Source organism: Cibotium barometz, chromosome 31 (genome assembly GCF_041138505.1).
Source record: "Cibotium barometz isolate CiBa-2024 chromosome 31, ASM4113850v1, whole genome shotgun sequence".
Taxonomy (NCBI): Eukaryota; Viridiplantae; Streptophyta; class Polypodiopsida; order Cyatheales; family Cibotiaceae; genus Cibotium; species Cibotium barometz.
In genome coordinates this window covers 24,378,900-24,399,659 of record NC_141076.1, presented here as the reverse complement: position 1 = coordinate 24,399,659, position 20,760 = coordinate 24,378,900, and the positions used below count along the sequence as shown (strand labels likewise).

Here is a 20,760-nt window from a genome sequence, read left to right as displayed (position 1 = left end):
GTATGTGTGTCTAGGCGTAGATGTTAGGCTTCTTAATCTCATCGTTTCTTTTTCCCGAAAGAAATTGCTCTGTTGAAGTTTGTTTTTACAAGGATTTTCAAGAGTGAAAGGTATGCATGATGTCAAGAGAAAGAGATAGATAAGCACAGTTTTTTCGTATGTGTGGTGGAGAAGGGCTTGTGCGTGTAGGTGTGGTGGTGGCATATAGGGTTGGGCGGGCCTAGGCCCACATCGACTAGCCACAGCCACCCAACCCTATATGCCACCACCACACCTCCACCCACAAGCCCTTCTCTACCACATAGACAAAGCTACCTTAGACGGGCCCGTTGAGTGGTGTGGCCTAGCCACGTTAGCAGCCTACAGCCAAGGCCGCCACTAGAGCTGCCTACACCAGCCCATGAATGGTGCAACCCCACGACGCAGGAAAACAACACATGTGATGCATTTGCGCAAAAAACATGCCGCCTTTGAAAAAGCTTTGAGCGTTTGTTTTTGGAGAGAAAAAGTGGATGTTTTCCGTTAACACATTCATTGTTGTTTTAATAAAACCAAAAAACGGGAAAGTCCATAAGCACAGAAATCAATTAAAAAAAACATGGTTAAAAAAAGCCTTTTTTGGGGGGGGGGGGGGGGGGGGGTTCCTAAATTATAAATATAAAAAGAGGGCCTTACTCTCCACACATGAAGTGCATGATCTCCTTGGCAAAGAAGGCAGGGTTAATGGCTGTTTATAGCGGGGGAGCTACGTATGGCGTGATAATCACTATATAAGTGAGGGCTTAGGTTATTATGAGACACAGTTGTGTAGATGCACCATTGAAGGTGTGGCTTGGACCAAGGGAACAGACATGCTCATGCCGTGCACGTGGCCAGTACATAGGTTGGCGTGTGGAAGGCCTTCGGGGGTATGTGACGTCGGAGTTACACATGAGCCTGTGGGATTGTGTCGGAGCCCTAGCGTTGGCTCAAGGGAGACCGGTTGGACACCGATTGTGGTTGGGAGGTAAGCTAGCATGCTAACTTATGATTTGGTTTTGGCCAACCTTGGTAATTTGCTACTAGACATAAGGTTCACTTTTCTTTCTTCTTATGTTTCTCCTGTATACATATTTCGAAAGAGAGAGTGAGGGTTTTGGCCTAGTTTGATGTTTTCTTTGGGTCTTTGCAAAAGATTGGGCATTCTCTTGCATGAAAGTTTGTGGCTCTTCCTGTATTTGGCTACACTTCAAGAGACTTGAATGGGCAAAAGGTTTGTAGTCAGACTCTTGTTAGAGGGGATCAATACATTTCATTACAAACCATGCTCATGATATGAGCATAACCAACGGAGTCCTCTTCAATATGACGTCATGCATATATACTCCCCCATACCCAATTTTGTAATCTTCCTCACCACCACCTTACCATAGAGAAGAACTTATCAGGTACTATGCCTCAATGGACCAACTCTTTCGCAAGGTTCAAGCTTGGTCTAATGCGATTGCTCCTCTAGACACATGTTGAGCACTTGCGGTAGAGGAGATGGTCATTGCATGCCACCTAAACAGGTTCATAATCTAGCAACATTGCTAGTAGAGCCAAAATCCTATTTTTAAATTAATGTGCAGCATACAAGATCGGAGAGTGTGGTGTTGTGGTAGGAAAATGATTGTCCGTGAGGACCTCGAGAGAGCTTTCATGGGTGGTGAGATTGTCATCGTGATGATACAAGATCGGAGAGTGTGGTGTTGTGGTAGGAAAATGATTGTCCGTGAGGACCTCGAGAGAGCTTTCATGGGTGGTGAGATTGTCATCGTGATGATCCAGGAGCATCACCTCACTGCCAGCCATATGCGGAAATTGGAGTGTGTAGACTTATCGTAGGAGAATTATTGTCTTTAAGGATCGTGAGAAAGCTTTCATGAATGGTGAGATTGTCATCTTGATGATGCAAGATAATCACCTCACCCGGGCCATATGCAAGATGCGAAAATATCCTTTTGGGACCCAACAACACGTTCTAGTCTCATGCTACTGGTCCCTTCAATTAAAAGCTGGAGACTATTTCACTCATCATTTAGAATGAGCTTTGTATTCTTGCATCACAGTCTCTTATTGCCCTTACAAGGTTGCCAAATGAAGTGTATATCTTATTCTATATTCAAAGTTTCAATGAGTGTCATGCTAGAAAGATAACATCAACATCACTCACCATGTACCCCTTTATGCTAGGGGTAGCCTTGGCGGTAAAAAAAGTAATCTGAATGTTGGGTTGAGAGGGGAGCAGCAGCAACACTCACACACAGAGAGAAGCAAGCACACAATCGTGTTAGCTTGTGAGAGAGAAAGCACGTAACACAACAAATATTGGGTGTACCAAAAATGAAAGTACAATAAAAATGATAAGGTAACACACTAATGGCTTAGGGTGTGTTCTTGTGTACGGGAAAAAAATCCCTCCTAAGGAGAGCAAAAAGTGTCCTGGCTATTGTACGGCGTTCACACCACTGCTTGTGACATAGATGTCAACAAACCCCCTGGAGTGATGATGTGAACATGTACAGGGATAGGCAGAACAATCCCTGAAAGGCAATAAGCCCAAAGCTTTACGAAAAACTTCGCACTTTTCATAAGAAAGAGCCTTCATAAATATAAGAAAGAGCCTTCGTGGATAAATCTGCCAAGTTATCATGTGTAGGCACATATACCAAGCTGATATTGGGGATACCAAAAATGAAAGTACAATAAAAATGATAAGGTAACACACACTAATGGCTGAGGGTGTGTTCCTGTGTAACTTCCGGGGTTTCGGCAAAACACTTCACCATTAATGCAGTTAAACAATAGAATTGGCCACAGCCTTAAACATATGCCACTTAATCCACAAAATTGGAAAAGAGAGATGTACAAAGTTGACACCGCATACAGGCCAGAATGCCCCCCCCTCCTCCCCCTCCCCTTTGAGAATTTTATTACCCAAGGAGAATAATATCATGTACAAGCTTTGAGGGCCTTACTCTCCCCACAGGAGATGCCGGATTATCCATATACAAACACCATAACATAGCCCAACACAAGACAATCATAAAACTTAACCGGTACATAGGTTGTAGAAATGGAGAGCCAACAATATAATCCATTTTCCTCTGTGTGGGTACTGATTCTCTCCCAAAAACCACGGGTCTTCATGCAATAGAGCTGGTACAACAGGTTCAGCTCTCCATTCAATTGCGGTACAACAAGTACAATGACTGGTATAGTAGGTACAATGGCTGGTACAACAAGTACAATGGTTGATATAAGTATAGTCGTTTGTAGAGCAAGTATAGTGGCTGGTACAACAAGTACAAGGGCTGGAAATCATAATAAAATGATTAAATACCCTTGCCTTCAGTACTTCGTCACGATGGAAGCTTCCAAAACAGTCCCTTGTGGGGGAACGTTTTCACGTTTCAGAACTTCCAGGAGTGGGGAACGGCGTTCCCCCGTTCCCGAGAGAGGGAATGTCGTTCCAGGATAACTATGGTCTGAGTCCACTAGACCCCTTTCATACTTGAAAATGTCCAGGTTGGTGATATCTTGTGCACGGGGAGAGTAAAAAGTGTCATGGCTATCCTACAGTGTTTACACACCACTACCTGTGACAAAGATGTCAACAAAACCCCCTGGAGTGATGATGTGAACATGTATAGGGATAGGCGGACAATCCCCAAAGGCAATAAACCCAAAGCTTTGTGAAAAACTTCATGAGAAAGCACCTTCGTGAATAAATCTACCAAGTTATTATGTGTAGGGACATATACCAAGCTGATATTGGGTGTACCAAAAATGAAAGTACAATAAAAATGATAAGGTAACACGCACTAATGGTTTAGGGTGTGTTCATGTGGATGGGGGAAAAAGCCTCTCCAAAGGAGAGTAAAAAGTGTCCCGGCTATCCTATGGTGTTCACACACCACTTCCTATGACATAGATGTTAATAAACCCGGCCTGGAGTGATGATGTGAAGATGTACAGGGATAAGCGGATCAATCCCCAAAAGGCAATAAGCCCAAAGCTTTGCGAAAAACTTTGAACTTTTCATGAGAAAGAGCCTTTGTGAATAAATCTGTCAAGTTATCGTGTGTAGGCATATATATACCAAGCTAATCTCTCCAACTAAAAGTCTTTCCTTGACATAATGATAATGCACCTCAATGTGCTTAGTGCGAGCATGAAACACTGGGTTTTTCGCAACTGCCAATGCGCTCTGGCTATCAGTGAAAATGGTAGTGGAGGACGACTGTCTAACACCCAAATCAGCTGTAGTTGTAAAAGCTGCCCTGTACTTGGCTTCATAGCTGGAAGCGGCCATTGGTGGTTGCTTCTTACTAAGCCATGATATACATGAATCACTAAGACGAAAGCAAAAGCCACTAGTGGACACTTGCATGTCGTAACATCTAGCCCAATCCGAATTTGTAATGGCATGCAAGTGTGAATCACTCCCCTTGGGATAGAAAAATATGAAGTGTTGAGTGCCCTACAAGTAGTGGAAAACCCACTTGACAGCTTGCCAATGTGTGGAGCCTGGGCTATGCGTAAACCTGCTCATTTGAGAGACCCCAAACTGAATGTCTAGCCTCGTGTTGCATAAGTAATCAAACAACAAGCAACCAACAGCTTGTTGATATAATGTCTGATCAAAAGGCTCTCTAGAATTGTGAATGCTAAGCCTCACACCTGTCTCAACCGGTGTAGACATAGGCTTACAATCCTCAAGATTAAACCTTTTAAGGAGTCTCTGTATGTATTGTGATTGCATCACGACTATGCTATCTGCACGCTATAAGAACTAAATGCCCAAATAAAAATGCAACTGTCGAGATCTGACAGGTCAAATGATGAATGTAATTCAGCTTTGAAAGCTGAAATTTGTTTCTCATAGGACGTGTGAGCAGCATGTCATCAACATATAAGATGATGACCAAGAAACTATCGTGAGTCCTTGTAAGTAGGGGTACTCTCAGTAGGACTCTTGCAGAAACCATGTTCAACTAAGTATACATGTATCTTTTCATACCATGCCCTAGGAGCTTGCTTAAGGCCATATAAGGCTTTCCTAAGCCTGCATACTTTGCTTTTCTGTCCCTTTTGTACAAAACCACGAGGCTAAGATACATATACCTCTTCGTGCAAGTCACCATTTAAGAAAGAAGTTTTGATGTCCAACTGATGTACATGCCATATGCCTTTTGTTGAGCATAACATTTGGCAACAAGCCCTGCCTTGTAGCGATCCACGCTACCATCCGCTTTTCTCTTCAACTTGTAAACCCACGTTGTACCAATGGTCTTTTTGCCATGAGGCAAATGTGCCAAATACTATGTGTCATTCTTGAGTATTGAGTCATACTCATTTTGCATAGCATGCATCCATGATGATCTTCTTGTGCTTCCTCAAAAGAAAAAGGCTTCTCTTCATTGCACAAGGTGCTCATGAGAGCATGATCAACAAAGTGCCCAGATGCATGGCGAGAACTAGCATGCGTTTTCCCTGGCAAGGGAGTCTGAAGAAGGCTGTCCCCTAAGGTTTGTAACAGCCAACGAGGTACACCTTTAGCTTCATGCATGGCTGTCCTTTCTTCTACCATTACATCATTATCATCTCTGTGACCAATGGGCCCAACATTAGGCATGTCTGGTTGCTGATTCTCAGTGTGTATGGGCTGATTTCCAGCCATAGGATGAGGGTCCAAATGCCCAGCAGCAGGCAAGGATGTACCATACAAAGAAAGAAGAGTATCAAAGAGATCCTGTGAGCCTACATGGGGCTGTTTTTTGCACTCAAGCAAGGGCTGAGAAGAATTCTCCAAAAAAACATCTTTGCTCACCACAATCCGCTGTGAGGCAGGATGGTAGAGACGGTATTCCTTTGCTCTCTGGAAGGTAGCCCACAAAAATGCATTTCGCTGCCTTATCAAGCTTTGTGTTGCTGCTTAGGCACAAGAGCATAAGCCAAGCATCCAAAGACACACATATGAGCCACGGATGGTTCTATCATACCAACCTTGGTAAGGAGTGATGTTTTGCAAAGCCTTGGTAGGACATCTGTTAAGAACATAGGCTGAACACATGACAGCTTCCATCCAAAACTTATGAGGCAAGCTTTGGCCTGTGACCATACATCCATTAGAGACCTATTTTTCCTCTCAGATACACCATTTTGCTAAGGTGTATAGGGCACGGTATAGTGATGCCGAACGCCTCTTTCTGACAAGTATGCATTGAACTCTTCGGACATGTATTCTCCCCCTCTATCTGCACGTAATGTGTGAATCTTACATCTAGAGACATTTTCAGCCATGAGCTGAAAGTGCTTAAGGCACATAAATACCTCTGACTTCTACTTGATAGCATAGACCCAATTGAATTTGGAAAAGTGCTTAACATAACGAAGTAGAGATGACCTCCAATGGATGGTGTCCTTGTCGGACTACATACATCACTATGTATGAGCTGCAATTTTTGAGCAGCCTCCTTGGGAAATACTGCCCAATGCATTTTCCCTAAAATGCAGCCCTCACAAACATGTTTGATAGGTGCATTGAGTGCCGGCAACATGGAGACCATATCATGCCCCTGCAGGCATAGCATACTAGCAAAGTTCAGGTGACCAAACCGAGCATGCCAAAGCTTTGCACATCTCACACTGGATATACTAGACGCTCCATGTACATCATAACCTCATGGCCAGGGAAGTTTTGAAAAAAACTCTTTTACTTTTATTTTTCATACATTTTTCCATTTTTCCATTTTTTCACCTTGAGTAGCCTTCTGTAGTAGCAGCTTGAGTGCCTAGGGGCCCTCTCCTTCTCCTTCCGCCCCTTTTCTTTCTTAGTCTTCTCATTCTTCTCTTCTTCTTTTCCTTCTCTTTTTCTATCTAATTCCAATTATATATCTTCTTTGTCTCCTTAATCCCATAATTACAATCCCCACAAAGAGCTGAGCCAACTCGTGGCTCTTACTAGAAGATCATCTTTGTGAATTTGCCTATCTTTGCCCAAATTGAATTATGACCCCTACTAGTATGTGGTAATCAAACCACAAAATCCATTGAGATATATTCGTCATAAAAATAAATAAATCTCAAATGGATAAGTACACCACCAGCTCCAATCCCCTCTGCGTTATTGAGTTGACACTAGGCATGCCTCCACACATAATCCTTCGCAAAGAATTTCATGAGCGCCCAGTAGAATAGCCGACCGACCAAGACTAAGGTCCTCTGTATGCAAGGGGCCCCACAGTAGGAGTGTCATGGCGCTTGTACAAAATCTTATTCTAGATGACATCCAAATTACTAGACAAACAGACATTACCATACTTAAACAGTAATCACACCTGGAATATAATAATGAGTAATATCTTACTCTATGCAGCATCTATGTGAATTTTGAGATCATGGGTTTGGACTAGTTGCTAGAGTCTACCACAGTAAGGCGAGGGCAGCAGAGGCTGGGAGGAAACGGGGGCAGTAGAGGCGGGGCAGTTAATCGGGAGGGACGGCAGAGGGCAGTGGGAGAAGAGAGGGGCGGGCAGTGAAGGTACAGGGTTTGCAGCGCTCAGGTACAGGGAGCTCAAGACCTCTCAGGAGGTAGGTCCTTCTCATTAACAGATTTGATTTCTGACCAATCCTTAATGCCTCGTGAAAGAAAGAGAAGTCAACCTTATCTTCATGAAGGAGAATGATTTTGACTGCCTGCTAAGGACATTTGCAACTCAATTGGTTGCCTCTTAATAACAATAATAGATCTCGAAATTGAATCTTGCATGAGTTTGACCCATGGGCCATCTGGCTTTCCGACGTCCGTGGTCAAGCTGATTACAAATGTAGCTCAACAAATGGTGATCTGTCCATGCATTAAATCTGGCACCATAGATTCTTAATTTCCCAAATCCACTTTTTCCTTTGGTATTTTGGCTCATTGTCATTTGGGACTGCGTGAATAAAGAAAAAGAAACAACGAAGAAAAAGAGAGGGGGGAGGGTGGCGTGTAGCAGGGAGAGGGCTGTACAGCAGTGCGGTGGCATGCAGCAGGGCACTAGTTAAAGTGTGCAGGAGGGCGCTGTAGGTGCCCGTAAGCATGGCGAGAGAGAGAGAGAGAGAGAGAGAGAGAGAGAGTAATATTAACGTCTACAAAAGACCCCAAAGATCATGACTGCTACAATGATACCATGGGTATACTGAGCCATGGAAAAAGTAAATGAAAAACAATCATCAATAGTGTATGTATATGTGATATCAGCGTTTTGACCCCATGTATGAGGCAAACTAGCCATGAGAGAGAGAGAGAGAGAGAGAGAGAGAGAGAGAGAGATTATGTGCTTATTCTAATCTGTGTATAACTCATCTCTTTGCTTTCTTGTTTTCTTTCATTTTCAAGAAATTGTTTTTTGACCTTGACTTGTTGCCATTGCAGGTTCCTTTCAGTGCAAATGGTTGTGCATATTTTCAGTTCCATGAACTGTGTGAGATGCCTCTTGGTGCAGCGGATTATATTGGGCTTTTCAGTAAGTTATTTATAAATAACTGTAATCTTGTGGTTGGTATTTTTGGTTTTGAGTATCCACCTCCTCTAACGTAAGTCCATCGGCTTTGCAATCCTATGCAGATATTTTTCATACTCTAGCACTTGAAGGTATACCTATCTTTGGATCACACAATCGGGTTGCAGCATACCGGTTTGTGACACTCATTGATGTAAGCTTCCTTTTTTAAATGGAGTAACGTTCTTGCAAGACTGATGAAAATTACAATTTCGAGATTCTTAAGAGGGGGTGGTTTAATGAGTTTCAGTCAAAATGTGTATGATGTATGTAAAGGGTGTGACATCCTGGTCTTATGAGAACAGCTAGCAGTTCATCCATTCCTGTGGAAAATGATGGCCAGATTGTGCACACCAAAATACGAACTTGCAGCCAGCTAGGCTAGAGTTGAACAAAGTAAAGAGAAGTTACTGAGAATATTCATCGAAGAATTCTTCATAGTGTCAATTAACAGTGTGCTTGTGTGCTCAAAAAATATTCATGTTTTGTGAGGTCTTTACGTGGTTTCTAGATTCCAGTACTGCTTTGCCATAAAAACAAAAAACAAAAAGAGGGATTTTGTTGCAGGTGATGTATGAGAGCAAGGCTAGACTACTTTGCTCAGCAGAGGCTAAACCTGTGGATCTTTTCAAGTGTTGTATCACTGTTGCTGATGCACCCAAATCTTCATCAAGAGCAAGACGAAATGATGACGCAGACCTGTGTGTGGACAATGAACTAGGATTTGCCAAGGAACGTACTATCAGCAGGTTCTCTCTCTCTCTCTCTCTCTCTCTCTCCCCCCCCTGTTATAATAATAAGAAGCGTGCATCAAGGATATTAATAACGAGTCTTTCACTGCAGGTTAATGGAAATGAACAGCCAACCTTATTTAGAGGAACATGCTCTTACTCTTCTTCAAACAAACGCAAAGCAAGAGAAGGTTCAGAGCACTGATTGATATAATTGACTGATTGATGTAAACTGTGACATTTGTTAACAACGTCAACGATTAAAATTCTATTAGTTAAAAGATCATGCAATAAGGAGCAACATTGGTAATTCTTGTGGTATGGCCACTACACTAACCCAAGCACTATTATCAATTATTTTGATAATGCATAAAAATCCATTTCTGTGGAGTTTTTCTTCAGTTTCATGTTTTTCTTGCAACATTACATACTAACACATGCTAATGTATGGGTAGCTGTTTGCAATGTGTGCGCACCATACAGGCTGAAAAACTGAAAGCCCCTTCTTTTTTTTTTGGTGGGTGTGTGTGTGTGTGGGGGGGGGGGGGGGGGGGGGGCGGGGGCGGGGGCGGGGGCGGGGGGGGGGGGGGGGGGGGGAGTATATATATGATGCAGCTACAGAGATTTGTCAATTGAAGGTTTTTGAGATTGTCTAATAAACTGAAACTTACCATGTTCTGGCCAGAGCACTCGGCATGCAACATAAGGTTCTTGAAATGAAATAGTATATCACAGCACTTGAAATGAAAAAAATACACAAATTTGTTCTGCAGCGGCCTAAAAATTGTTGTCTTGCCATCGGAGTGGTTTTTAAAGGGTAGTTCTAGTTGTATTACCTTGTACACATCAGATTTGTAGGCATCTTTATTGTAAACGGTTGGATATCATAACACGTGAGCACGTTCTTATACACTTGAGACTAAAAGCCCCACAAGAATAGTCCACTTGCTTTTTTCAAATTTTTATGTGAGGCCACTGCAGTGTGCATGCTTATGTGTGTTTATGGCGTGTAAGAAGCCTGCATGCTTTCTTGCTTAAGTGAGGGAGTGATTGAGCATGATTGTAGAAGAGAGTTGTTCAAGCTTTCTAGTTTCAGCATTATCTTTAGGAAGGATTGATTAGTTGATTACTGAGTAGAAAGAGGGCTAAAACAAGAGGGATTGACACACACACGTCTTGGTTTCTTTAGTCTCTCTAGAAAAGACTTCCATGGTGGTCTAACCAATAGTACTATGACTCCTTGCTAGAAAGCAAGAAGGTTCTTGACTTGAACAAATGGTGCCGTTGCCAAGGATCAAACTAGTCTTGGAGGAGATAAGGGAATAGAGCTATTTTTCTATTCAATAATCTTCTAATTTTCACCACTCATGTGTTTTCCTAGGATGCAAGTCATTGGTTGATTGTTGAGGAAATGTGTTTTAGTGTTGGTTTGAAGTTGCATTGTGTGATGTGATTATTGCTGTGATTTAAGTGATTGTTTGTGTGATTAGAATAGGTTTTTGCTTCTAACTTTAGTCTCTTTGGTGTGATTATGGTGCTTATTTTGTTTAATTCTTTGCCTCATGAGACTTGGTGGAAGAAAGAGCAAGCTCTTTGGGGTGTTACTAAGGTAAGCTTACTTGATAGGATTCATTATAACTATGAGCATTAGCTTTAGAGTAATTAGGTCATTAGTGTACATATTAGGTCATTAGTGTACATTAGCATTCTTTGCATTTTTTACCTAGATAGCTTAATCAAGATATTTATCTTGATAAGTGTTGTTTTTTGTCAAATTTAGTTTTTTTTTATAAACATGACATTGGTGTGTTGTTAAAAGTAATCTTATCATGTCGAAAAACTCCCAAAAACTTTCACAAAAATCTTGAAAAAATAAAAAATTGTAAAAAATTACACATTTTGCTCTCTTGAATTTTCAAATCATCCGATTGGGATCTAGATTGTCCTAATCCAAATCGTCTTATCCAAATCATCACGTAAACATCTAGATTGATTCATTGGTTAGAACTTAAAAATATGTAATGAAGAAACAACTTTAGATTAGGTTTAGGACCTTGGTCATGGGCTCAAATATAAGAGGACTTATGGACTACTATTATACTTTTTGATATGTTTTTTTGACCTCTTAAATCTTGGAGTCTCATGGCTTTTAAACCTTGGTTTATGAAAGACTATTTTCATTCTTTGGTGAAAGACTAAGTCACTTAGGCATTGTGTATGATTTTTGTTAATTGCATGTTAATTAGCATAATGATTATCTCTAATTTCAGCTTTATGATCACTCCATTTCAAAGCTCTTGGCTTAGATTTTTGCTTAGAGTATAATCATTTTCAGATTATTTTTAATTTAATTTTTTAAAATGTACTTTTTTGATCATGATTAGTGTTAATCATTCTCGAATTAAAAATTTTCACAGTTTTCAAAATAGATTTTTTTGCATTTCTTGATGTTCTTGAAAATCTTCTTGATTTTCTTGAATTTTGGAGAATTTTTGCATGAATTAGAGTCTAATTTCATCAAATCTTCACACAAATCTTAGTTTCCTACTATTATTTGCAAGATTCTTTGAGTTCTTTGTATTTTAGAGAGATTCTTGGTTATTGTGTAGTTTTTTGGTGAAAGATTCATAAAGAAAAGTGTTGATTATCACAAAAATTAGAGACAGATTGTAAATATTACAAATTATTGGTGTAGTTTTCAACAACAATGAGGAGATTGAAGATCTATTGAAGAGTTACTGCAGTTTTCTTGCAGATTTGAGTGCAAAATTAAAGATTCAAGCATAGAGAGCAAGATTGATGCAAAGATTCATAGTTGTGAGTGATATTTGTCAAAGTCTACACATTCTTTGCATCTCTTTGCTATTTGTTATAGTACTTGTTGAATTCTTGCAAAAAATAGTTTAAATACCAAGAAATAGTTGAAAATGCTAAGAAATGTTTGCAAAGAAAGATAAAACTGCAGTGGTATGTGAAGATTATCCTCAGATTAGGTTGTTTACAATTTAATCAAGTGACCATTAATCTTTAAAGATTAGTGTTAATCTTGTGAAAGTTTAAGCCAACCAAATCACAGAAGTGTTGTCTTGATAAAGCAAGTGCAATTTTGGTAGAGAGTGAGTACATATTGCAGCTTCATGTAGAAAACAGTATTAATTTTTGCAAATATAGAGTATACAGAGAATGGCGCTACTAGAAATTGAACCCAATCCACTGGTGTGAGCTAGTGTGCCCCATACATCATAGGCTCTCCTAACTTGCATATAAGATTTCTTGAGTGTAAAGATCTCTTGCAGATTATTACAAATCTTCAATCTACAAAATTTGATGTGTAAGCAAGTGTGCAGAGATTGGTTAAGAAGGCAAACAATTGTCAACTTGGATCTTGGCATCGTAGAGCCTTAAGTTTCTAGCCTCTGCAAAAAATCATCGTGCACAAAACGAGTGAGCAGTCTACTAAGCACCACTACAAGTAGAAGATGTAGTAAAGGAATCACTGCATTCATAGGAAACTTGAAGTCTCTGCTTACCTCCAAACCCATGCTCATCAAGTGATTGTAGGATTGGGTGTCCCAAGTTTACGGTTACAAAGTAAAGATTTAGTATAAGGCTTCATTGTAACCATAAAGATTTAGTGTAACCTTGAATTATTCAAAGCTCAACATGGCAAGTCAAAGAGAGTGAACAAAATTGGGCACCAATGACACTTGATGCAAGAAGAACTTAAGATCCACAAAATTATTGTTTTAAATGAGTAGATTCTTGCACAAGCTCATGGCATCAAAGCGTAGCAAAGGCATAGCATCTCTCCTGCAAGGGATCACATGTAAGGAGTCGCAGCACCTTGTTGTGCTTTTCCAAAGAATGACTATCCAACGTAAGGAGTTGGTGCTTAGCACCTTGTTGTGCTTTTCTCTTCTAGAGGAGGCACAAATTCGTGGAAATGGTTTAACAAACGATTTTTTTAAAAAAAAAATGAGAGAGGAGAATAGAGTGTCCACAACTAGCCTAAGTGTTGCATCCTTTTAGCTCTCGCCCATCATTGCCTTCTTCAGGCAGGCTTAGGTGCATAGGGTTGTTCACATGCTGTTGCGTATTGCGGGTCTTTTTCACACGATTATGCTTTGATGGGTTCGTTCACGTGCATTGACACACTATTTAGGATTATTCACACACCTTCATTTTTCCTTGGAGATTTTTCACGTGTGCGAGTTGTGTCACACATATTAATGCATTATTTGGTCTTATTCACATGCGATGTGCGTTTTGCGCATTGTTAGCCATGATTCATGCACACTTTGGCATTGCTATCGTTTTCTCACACTATTTGTGCGTTATAGCCTTGATCACGCACGTTAGCACATTGTGAGCTTGTGTCACATATTTGGGAGATTTTGTGACTTTGTTTACTCACCTTAGGCTTTATTAGTTGTTGTTAACATGCAACGATGGATTGTTCTTATGACTTTTATCCTTCATTTGATCGTCATGGCACGGATTCACATCATCATCGACATTATTTTGACAGTATTTATGATTGTGATGATAGGAGAGCCGCTAATGCACTATCATCATGGCTCTATGATTGCTATCGTTATTTTCCTTCTCGTGTCATGTATTGCATATCTTTTGCCGCATTTGCTCATGCCTTTGGCATTTCAAGGCTTAGACCTCTACATCTTCACTTATCGACTTCTTGCTATCATGAGGTAACATATTCATGCCGGTATTGGGGATGTTCGAGCTTCACAGTTTGATTAGTCAGTTTTGGCATTTGTTTGATGAGGAGGAGATATGTGCCAGATGGTCTAGGTGGTCTACACGATGATTTCATAACTTCATTGCTTGGTTATATCTGCAAGGATGGTTCAGTCTTGTTTGCGTGGGATGATTCTTCTTTTGGTGACTTGATTGAGTTTCCCACTCTCACTTCATCGTGATTATGTTTTTGATGAGGATGATAATGATGTTGGTGATGTGGCCATAGATGATTATATAGGTGATGATGATCATGGTGATCATTCATGGAATATATCTGGTGAGTTATAGCATTAAAGGATTGGATTCTTGGAGGACGCATATCGAGCATGCTTACACTTTGGCCGTTATTGCAGTGGTGTCTGCACGGCCTCGATATCTTCTACGATTCACCCATGACATCGACTAGCCATCATTTCATTGATTCTCACTTAGACCGACTCATTCATTATATTTATGATGAGGATGATGTTGTATTGTACACACACACACACACACACACATGATGACATTGATGTATCACACGCATGCACATGATCATGATATATGTGCACATGATGTCACTGATACATATGCACATGATGATGATGTATATGATAGTGATACAGTGTGTGAGCTAGATCATGTGGGCATGATCTCGAGGGTAGAGATGGCAGTGAGACATTTGAGCATATCGAGTATCGATATTTCTATGCCTATTGTCTTTCCTATGGATCATGTGGATACTCCAGATTGTGGTGACATTCTAGAGGATAGTGTGCATTTGATTAGTGATGTATTCATTAGCACACTTGAGGTTTGTGATACTACTCTGCATACAAGTGACAAAGACATGTATGAGCATAGACCTGAGTTCCAAGTGTTAGATGCATCAAGCTATTCTTCTAGGATTTCTAGATATCACTGATACGACCACTACTCCTAGTATTCATAGCATTCATGATAGCTACATGGGATGACAACATTGATTCACTTTTATCCTCGCATGATGCCGACCTTGAGATATGTTCTTTTGGCTTCTGCGAGAGTGTCGACATGATCCTATTTTCTTTAGAGCCAGGACATTTACTTCGGATACAGTATATGTCATTTGGGATGTATGGTATCTAATTATGTGGCACATTATGTGGATTTACATGCATCACATCCAGACTTTCACCTGAGGAGTTATTTGGGCCATGGATTTGATGATATTTCTAGTGGTCATTTCACTTTGGATGGGGAGCTTATATACTTTCTTCTCGATCTAGGTGATCACACATTTATTCCATGGTTAGATGTGTTGAAATATACAAGTGAATAGGGTGTGTGCGAGAACGAGCCCTTGGTTTAGAGGCTGTAAAAGAGGATGAGTAAATGTGAAAGAACCTGTGAAAAGGTGAGAAGAATCTACTGGGAGAGAATAAAGGGTAGCATGAGAAGATTTAGGAAGTGTGGAGATATTCTGGGAGATATTCTGGGAAAAGTGAAGAGGTGGAGAGAATCAAGCAAAAGAGGTGGAGTGAATCAAGGAGAAATCAGTGGGATTTGATGCTTGGATGTAAACTCTATAAATTGAGGCATTGCCCTAATGAGAATTTGCTGGTTTTTGATTATCCATGCCTACATTAATCTATTTGTTAATTATCCACTAATTACATCTTAATTCACTTTGTTAATGATGTTAATTCTAGTGTTTGATCCACCATAGCTCATCACATTGCTCTAATTTTAACATGGTATCAGAGCTATGCCTAGAATCCATCATTTTGTGAGCCCATTATCTTGCTAATCATTTTGCTAATTAGGATTAGTAAAAAATTATATTTTTTTCCTCTTTTTTCAACTCACCTATGTACCCCCAGCTGGTGGAGGAGCTCTAGCTCCTTGCACACTTCAAATTAGGCCAAACCCTTCTAGCCCAAGGTAGGTAACTCACTAATGCTCTAGCCAGTTGAATCCATGCAGCAAACCGTTGGCGCATCTGGGAGAAATTACGATTTCAATCAGCGCTGTTTTTTTTGAGCAATTTGTAGATATTCACTTCATCAAATCAAATCAGCCTAATTCCTCTTAGCCGCCCCAGGGGTTTTCAAGCATGCTCTACAAGCTGGTGAAGATAGAATTCAATTTCATCAAGTCTACAGTGAGATCCAAGCTCTTCATCAAATTTGCAGGTGACTTTGGTAAAACAGAGATTAAGCTTTCAATATTTGGTCAAATCTTGTGTTTATTGGCTTAATCCTCTACTAGACTCATTGCTTCTGATAGCTTTGAAAGCATTTGAGCTTATTTGAAGTCTAAGGCACCAGATCTGGACTCCGTGCATACTCTGTTTTTTGCACACAAAATAGTGGATTAATTTGCTAATCAATAATTAATCAATGCTAATCACTATATTTTGGTGCAATTGAGGGTCCAAATTAACCATTAGGTATCTGATACAGATCCCTATAACTTCAAATTGTAATTCGGAGTTGGTTTGATACTCCAACCATCCTGTACAAATTGGTTACCCTAAAAAGAAATGTAATTTCTGGTAAAATTATGCTGATAAAATTGTGATAATCATCATTTTGTATTTAACCCTTGGTTAATGCCTGTAAATCTCACTCAAAATCAAGATTATTCATAGCCAGAGTTGTATTTGGGAATGTGCATAAGAATGAATGCTGTACGCATTATGTATTGGGCACATTACATCAATGTAAATATGGGATCAGACACTACCCTTGTCCAGAATAAGGCAAGAGGTAAGACCTCCCGCATAAATTTGGGTTTGCATTGCATAATGACACAAGATAAACATCAAAAGCCCAAAAGAACTGTCAACAAAACATTTAAACATGTTGCTCACATGGAGCAAGAAGACCTGATAGACAAGCTCATGGCCCCAGCCATGGCCCCAGAAATGAAAGAAGAAGAAGATCTCTTTCCAAGAAGAGGATCCACACTGAGAAGAAGATCTAGAGGAAGCATTGAAGGAAGACATGGACACGAGAAGAGAAGCTGCCCCAGAAGAAGACTGAAAGAAGAGGAAGACATGGATGCGTGAAGAGAAGCTGCCACCACAAGAAGACTGAAAGAAGAGGAAGACATGGACGCGTGAAGAGAAGCTGCCATGACAAGAAGACTGAAGGCAAGATGTGAGGCTCCAAAGAGTGAGGAGCCATGTGAAAATCTCTGACAGAGAGAGAGAGACCCCACAACCCAATGTAACTTGCCCCAACAAAGTAAAACCACCTCTGAGCCACCGATGATATAGGCCACGTGGTAGATGTATGTGTGAGCACTTTAGTCAAGGTCGCGGGCACTTGTAGTAAGCCTTGAACACATAGAGAGAGAGAGAGTGTCAAGGACTATCAGTTTGGGGACTTGAGGCACTGGTCGCGGGCTATCAAGTAAGAGAGAAACTTGGTACAGGGTCCAGGTGTGCTAAGTTAACTTGAGGGGAGGTGTGCTCAACACTGGTCTCGCGGACTATCAAGTAAGGAGGGAAACTTGGTTTAGGGTCTAGGTGTTCTAGGAGTATTCACTTGAGGGGAGGTGTTGAAATATACAAGTGAATAGGGTGTGTGCGGGAACTGTTGAGATATCGAGCTCGTCTAGTGAGGCGGTGGCCACTGATGACCCGCCTGGGGGATAGGCCCCACACTTACACCACTGGCATGGTTGGTGAGATCTTGGGTGATATGCAGCCAGTGGGATGACAGGCTGTGTGACAGCCACTCTAGAGCCTGGCATAGTTATAGCGCCAGCTCATTTAGTGTATTGGTTGAGTACCTTTCATATTGTGTGTACTCTTATTCTTGTATATGGTGTGTTGAGTGTTGAGTAGTGAAGAAGAAGATTTTCAGCCTCTCACCTTGTGTGTTCTCTATTAGGGTTTTGTGAGTGTGTGTGTGTGCTTGCAAGAGCTCAAGCTCTCTTCCCCCCTGCATCTTTTCATGGTATCAGAGCCTAGTTCGTGCTAAGGGCTGAGCTGCAAGCAAGAGAACCACAAGAAGCGGTACAAGGGTAAGAGCTTCAACTACTCTTCCCTATTGTGTTGGTGACTACATCCTTGTCGGGAGCTCTACGGGAGGCACCGGCAAACGGTCTCTGATTGAGGAGCTTTCTTCGCAGGAGTAAAGCTACAGGGCAACTATTAGTAAAATTTTCGGGCCGAAAACGCGTTTTGGGCGCGTCTGGACCTCCGTTTTTCAGAAAGCAGGTGATTTCGAGCACTGCGGGTAAGTCATCGATTCTCTGCAGAACTCTGTTTTAAGAACTGCAGGAAGACAGATTGACCGTGCAGACACTGTGGGTGCTGCAAAGAGGTCTACAGTTGCCATTGGGTGTATGTATGTGCATTGAAGTCACTGGTTGTGACATTTGAGAGTACTACAGTACCGCTGTGCAGAAAATACAGCATTTGTGCAGAAAAACCAGAGTGCAGCTTCTGGTAAAATTGTGTGTTTGGCAAGATGTCTAAACACCATGATTGGGCATATTCAGGATGCCAAGTCCCCCAAGGAGGCGTGGGACACCTTGGTAAAGCTCTATGAAACAAATACCAAGGCACGTAAGATACAGTTGAAGAATGAACTTCATACTGTGGAGAAAAAGAGCATGTCTGTGAATGACTATGCGCTGAAGATAAAGGGTATTGTGGAATCCCTTGCATCTATTGGTGTGTCAGTAGATGATGATGACAAGGTGGAAGTCTGTCTACGTGGTCTCGGGCCACAATACAAGGCGTTTAAGACGTCCATTTAGACTCGGGAAAACATTCCCAACTTTACAGATTTGGTGTCTATGCTGATTATCGAAGAGAAGAGCTTGGGTGAAGACCAACAATCTTCACAAAGCAAAAACAGTTCAGAGCAACAGGCCTTCTACACGAGTTCAGGAAGAGGACGAGGTAGAGGAGGCTGTGGACGCGGTCAAGGAGGTGGCCGAACAGGTAATCAGAATTATGGTCAGCAGCAGCAGCAACAACAACAGTCCCAGAATCAACAACAACAACAACAACACGCAGGTGGAAGAGGCAAATTCAGAGGCAGGGGGAGTCAAAGAGGACGTGGAAATTGGCAAAGGCAATATAATGATGCACGTGAATGCTATTATTGTGGTAAGCCTGGACATGTGCAGGCAGAATGTTATAAAAAGCAAGCTGACATGCAAAATGGGAAAGTGCAGCAAACCAACTATGCGTCCTCAAGCAGAAATAATGAGTATAATGAGAGGTTGTTTGTTATGCAGCATGTCGTGAATGCCATGTCTGAAAATGTTGATGCAGCACAAAAAGATAATGTATGGTATGTGGATTCAGGCGCTTCGAACCACATGACGAGTCATGGGGAGTGGTTCAAGGAGATGAAAAACCCGGAAAGACCAGGTTTTGTGGAAACAGGGGATGACACTGCTCATCCAATTGCCCACATTGGAGATGTGCCATTGTCTATGCAGGATGGCAAAGTGAAGTACCTTGCAGATGTACTTCATGTACCGAACATAACAAAGAATCTGGTTTCAGTTGGCCATATGATTGAGCAGGGTTTGCAGGTTCGGTTTAACCTTGATGGGTGTTATGTTGAAGATTTCAAAGATAAGTACAGGTTGGTTGCAAAAGGCAACAGAGTGGGCAGAATGTTTACGTTGAATGTAGACATGCCTGAAATGAGTGCTGCAATGTTTGCAAATGGTTCAGGAGTTGTTGCAGACACAGACATATGGCATAAAAGAATTGGACATGTAAATGTGCAGAGATTGAAGTCTATGCAGACAAAAGGAATTGTGACAGGGCTGCCAAAATTTAAAGTGGAAGGTATGCAGAAAATATGTGAAGCATGCCAATTTGGGAAGCAAACAAAGCATGTGTTTCCACGTAACAGATACGTGAGCAGAAATGCACTAGATGTTGTGCATTCAGATGTATGGGGTCCTACGAAGACCATATCTATGGGAGGCTGCAGGTACTATGTGACTTTCATTGATGACCACACAAGGAAAGTGTGGGTATATTTCATGAAGGAGAAGAGTGAGGTGTTCACTCACTTTCAGAATTTCAGATTTTTGGTTGAAAAGCAAACAGGGAAATATGTAAAGTGCCTAAGGTCAGATGGAGGGGGAGAGTACTTCTCCAATGAGTTCTCTGAATATTTGAAGAAGAATGGTATTCGGAGACAGTACACATGCAGATACACTCCGCAGCAAAATGGAGTTGCTGAGCGGAAAAACAGGCACATTGCTGAGATTGCGCGAGCATTGATGGAAGAGAAGAATATGTCGCATTGCTATTGGGCTGAGGCTGTTTCTACAGCAGTATACATCATGAACAGGACTCCAACTGCAGCCATACATGATGTAACTCTAGAGGAGAGGTTTACTGGCAGAAAACCAGATTTGTCTCATCTGAAAGTCTTTGGATGCATTGCATATGTGCATGTGCCAGATGAGCTGAGAACTAAGTTGGATCCGAAAGCTGAAAAATGTGTGTTTATTGGATATTCCCTTGAGCAAAAGGGATACAGGTGTTATAACCCTGCTACACGTGAGTTGAGGGTAAGCAGGGATGTTGTCTTTGATGAGATGAGCAGCTGGTATGCTGCTGAAAAAGAAGCTGTCGGGGCTGATTTGAGTGGAAGTGTGGTTGCACAGAATGCAGGTCAGCAATCACAGTCTTTGAGTGGACCAGGAGAGTCCTCATCTAGTGGGTCTGTTGATAGACCATGGAGTGG

At 41.3% G+C, this 20,760-nt stretch overlaps 1 protein-coding gene across 1 annotated transcript in view; it reads left to right on the top strand.

The window, feature by feature from the left end:
• The window catches only part of LOC147620657 (uncharacterized), a 53,740-nt gene extending 44,038 nt beyond the window's left edge, over positions 1–9,702 (top strand). Inside the window, exons 11-14 of the mRNA XM_086824931.1 lie at positions 8,444–8,534; positions 8,636–8,724; positions 9,138–9,319; positions 9,414–9,702. Coding sequence (XP_086681057.1) covers positions 8,444–8,534; positions 8,636–8,724; positions 9,138–9,319; positions 9,414–9,510 — 459 coding nt within the window. The 3' untranslated portion in view covers positions 9,511–9,702. The remainder of the gene's footprint in view (positions 1–8,443; positions 8,535–8,635; positions 8,725–9,137; positions 9,320–9,413) is intronic.
• Positions 9,703–20,760: the final 11,058 nt, after the last annotated feature.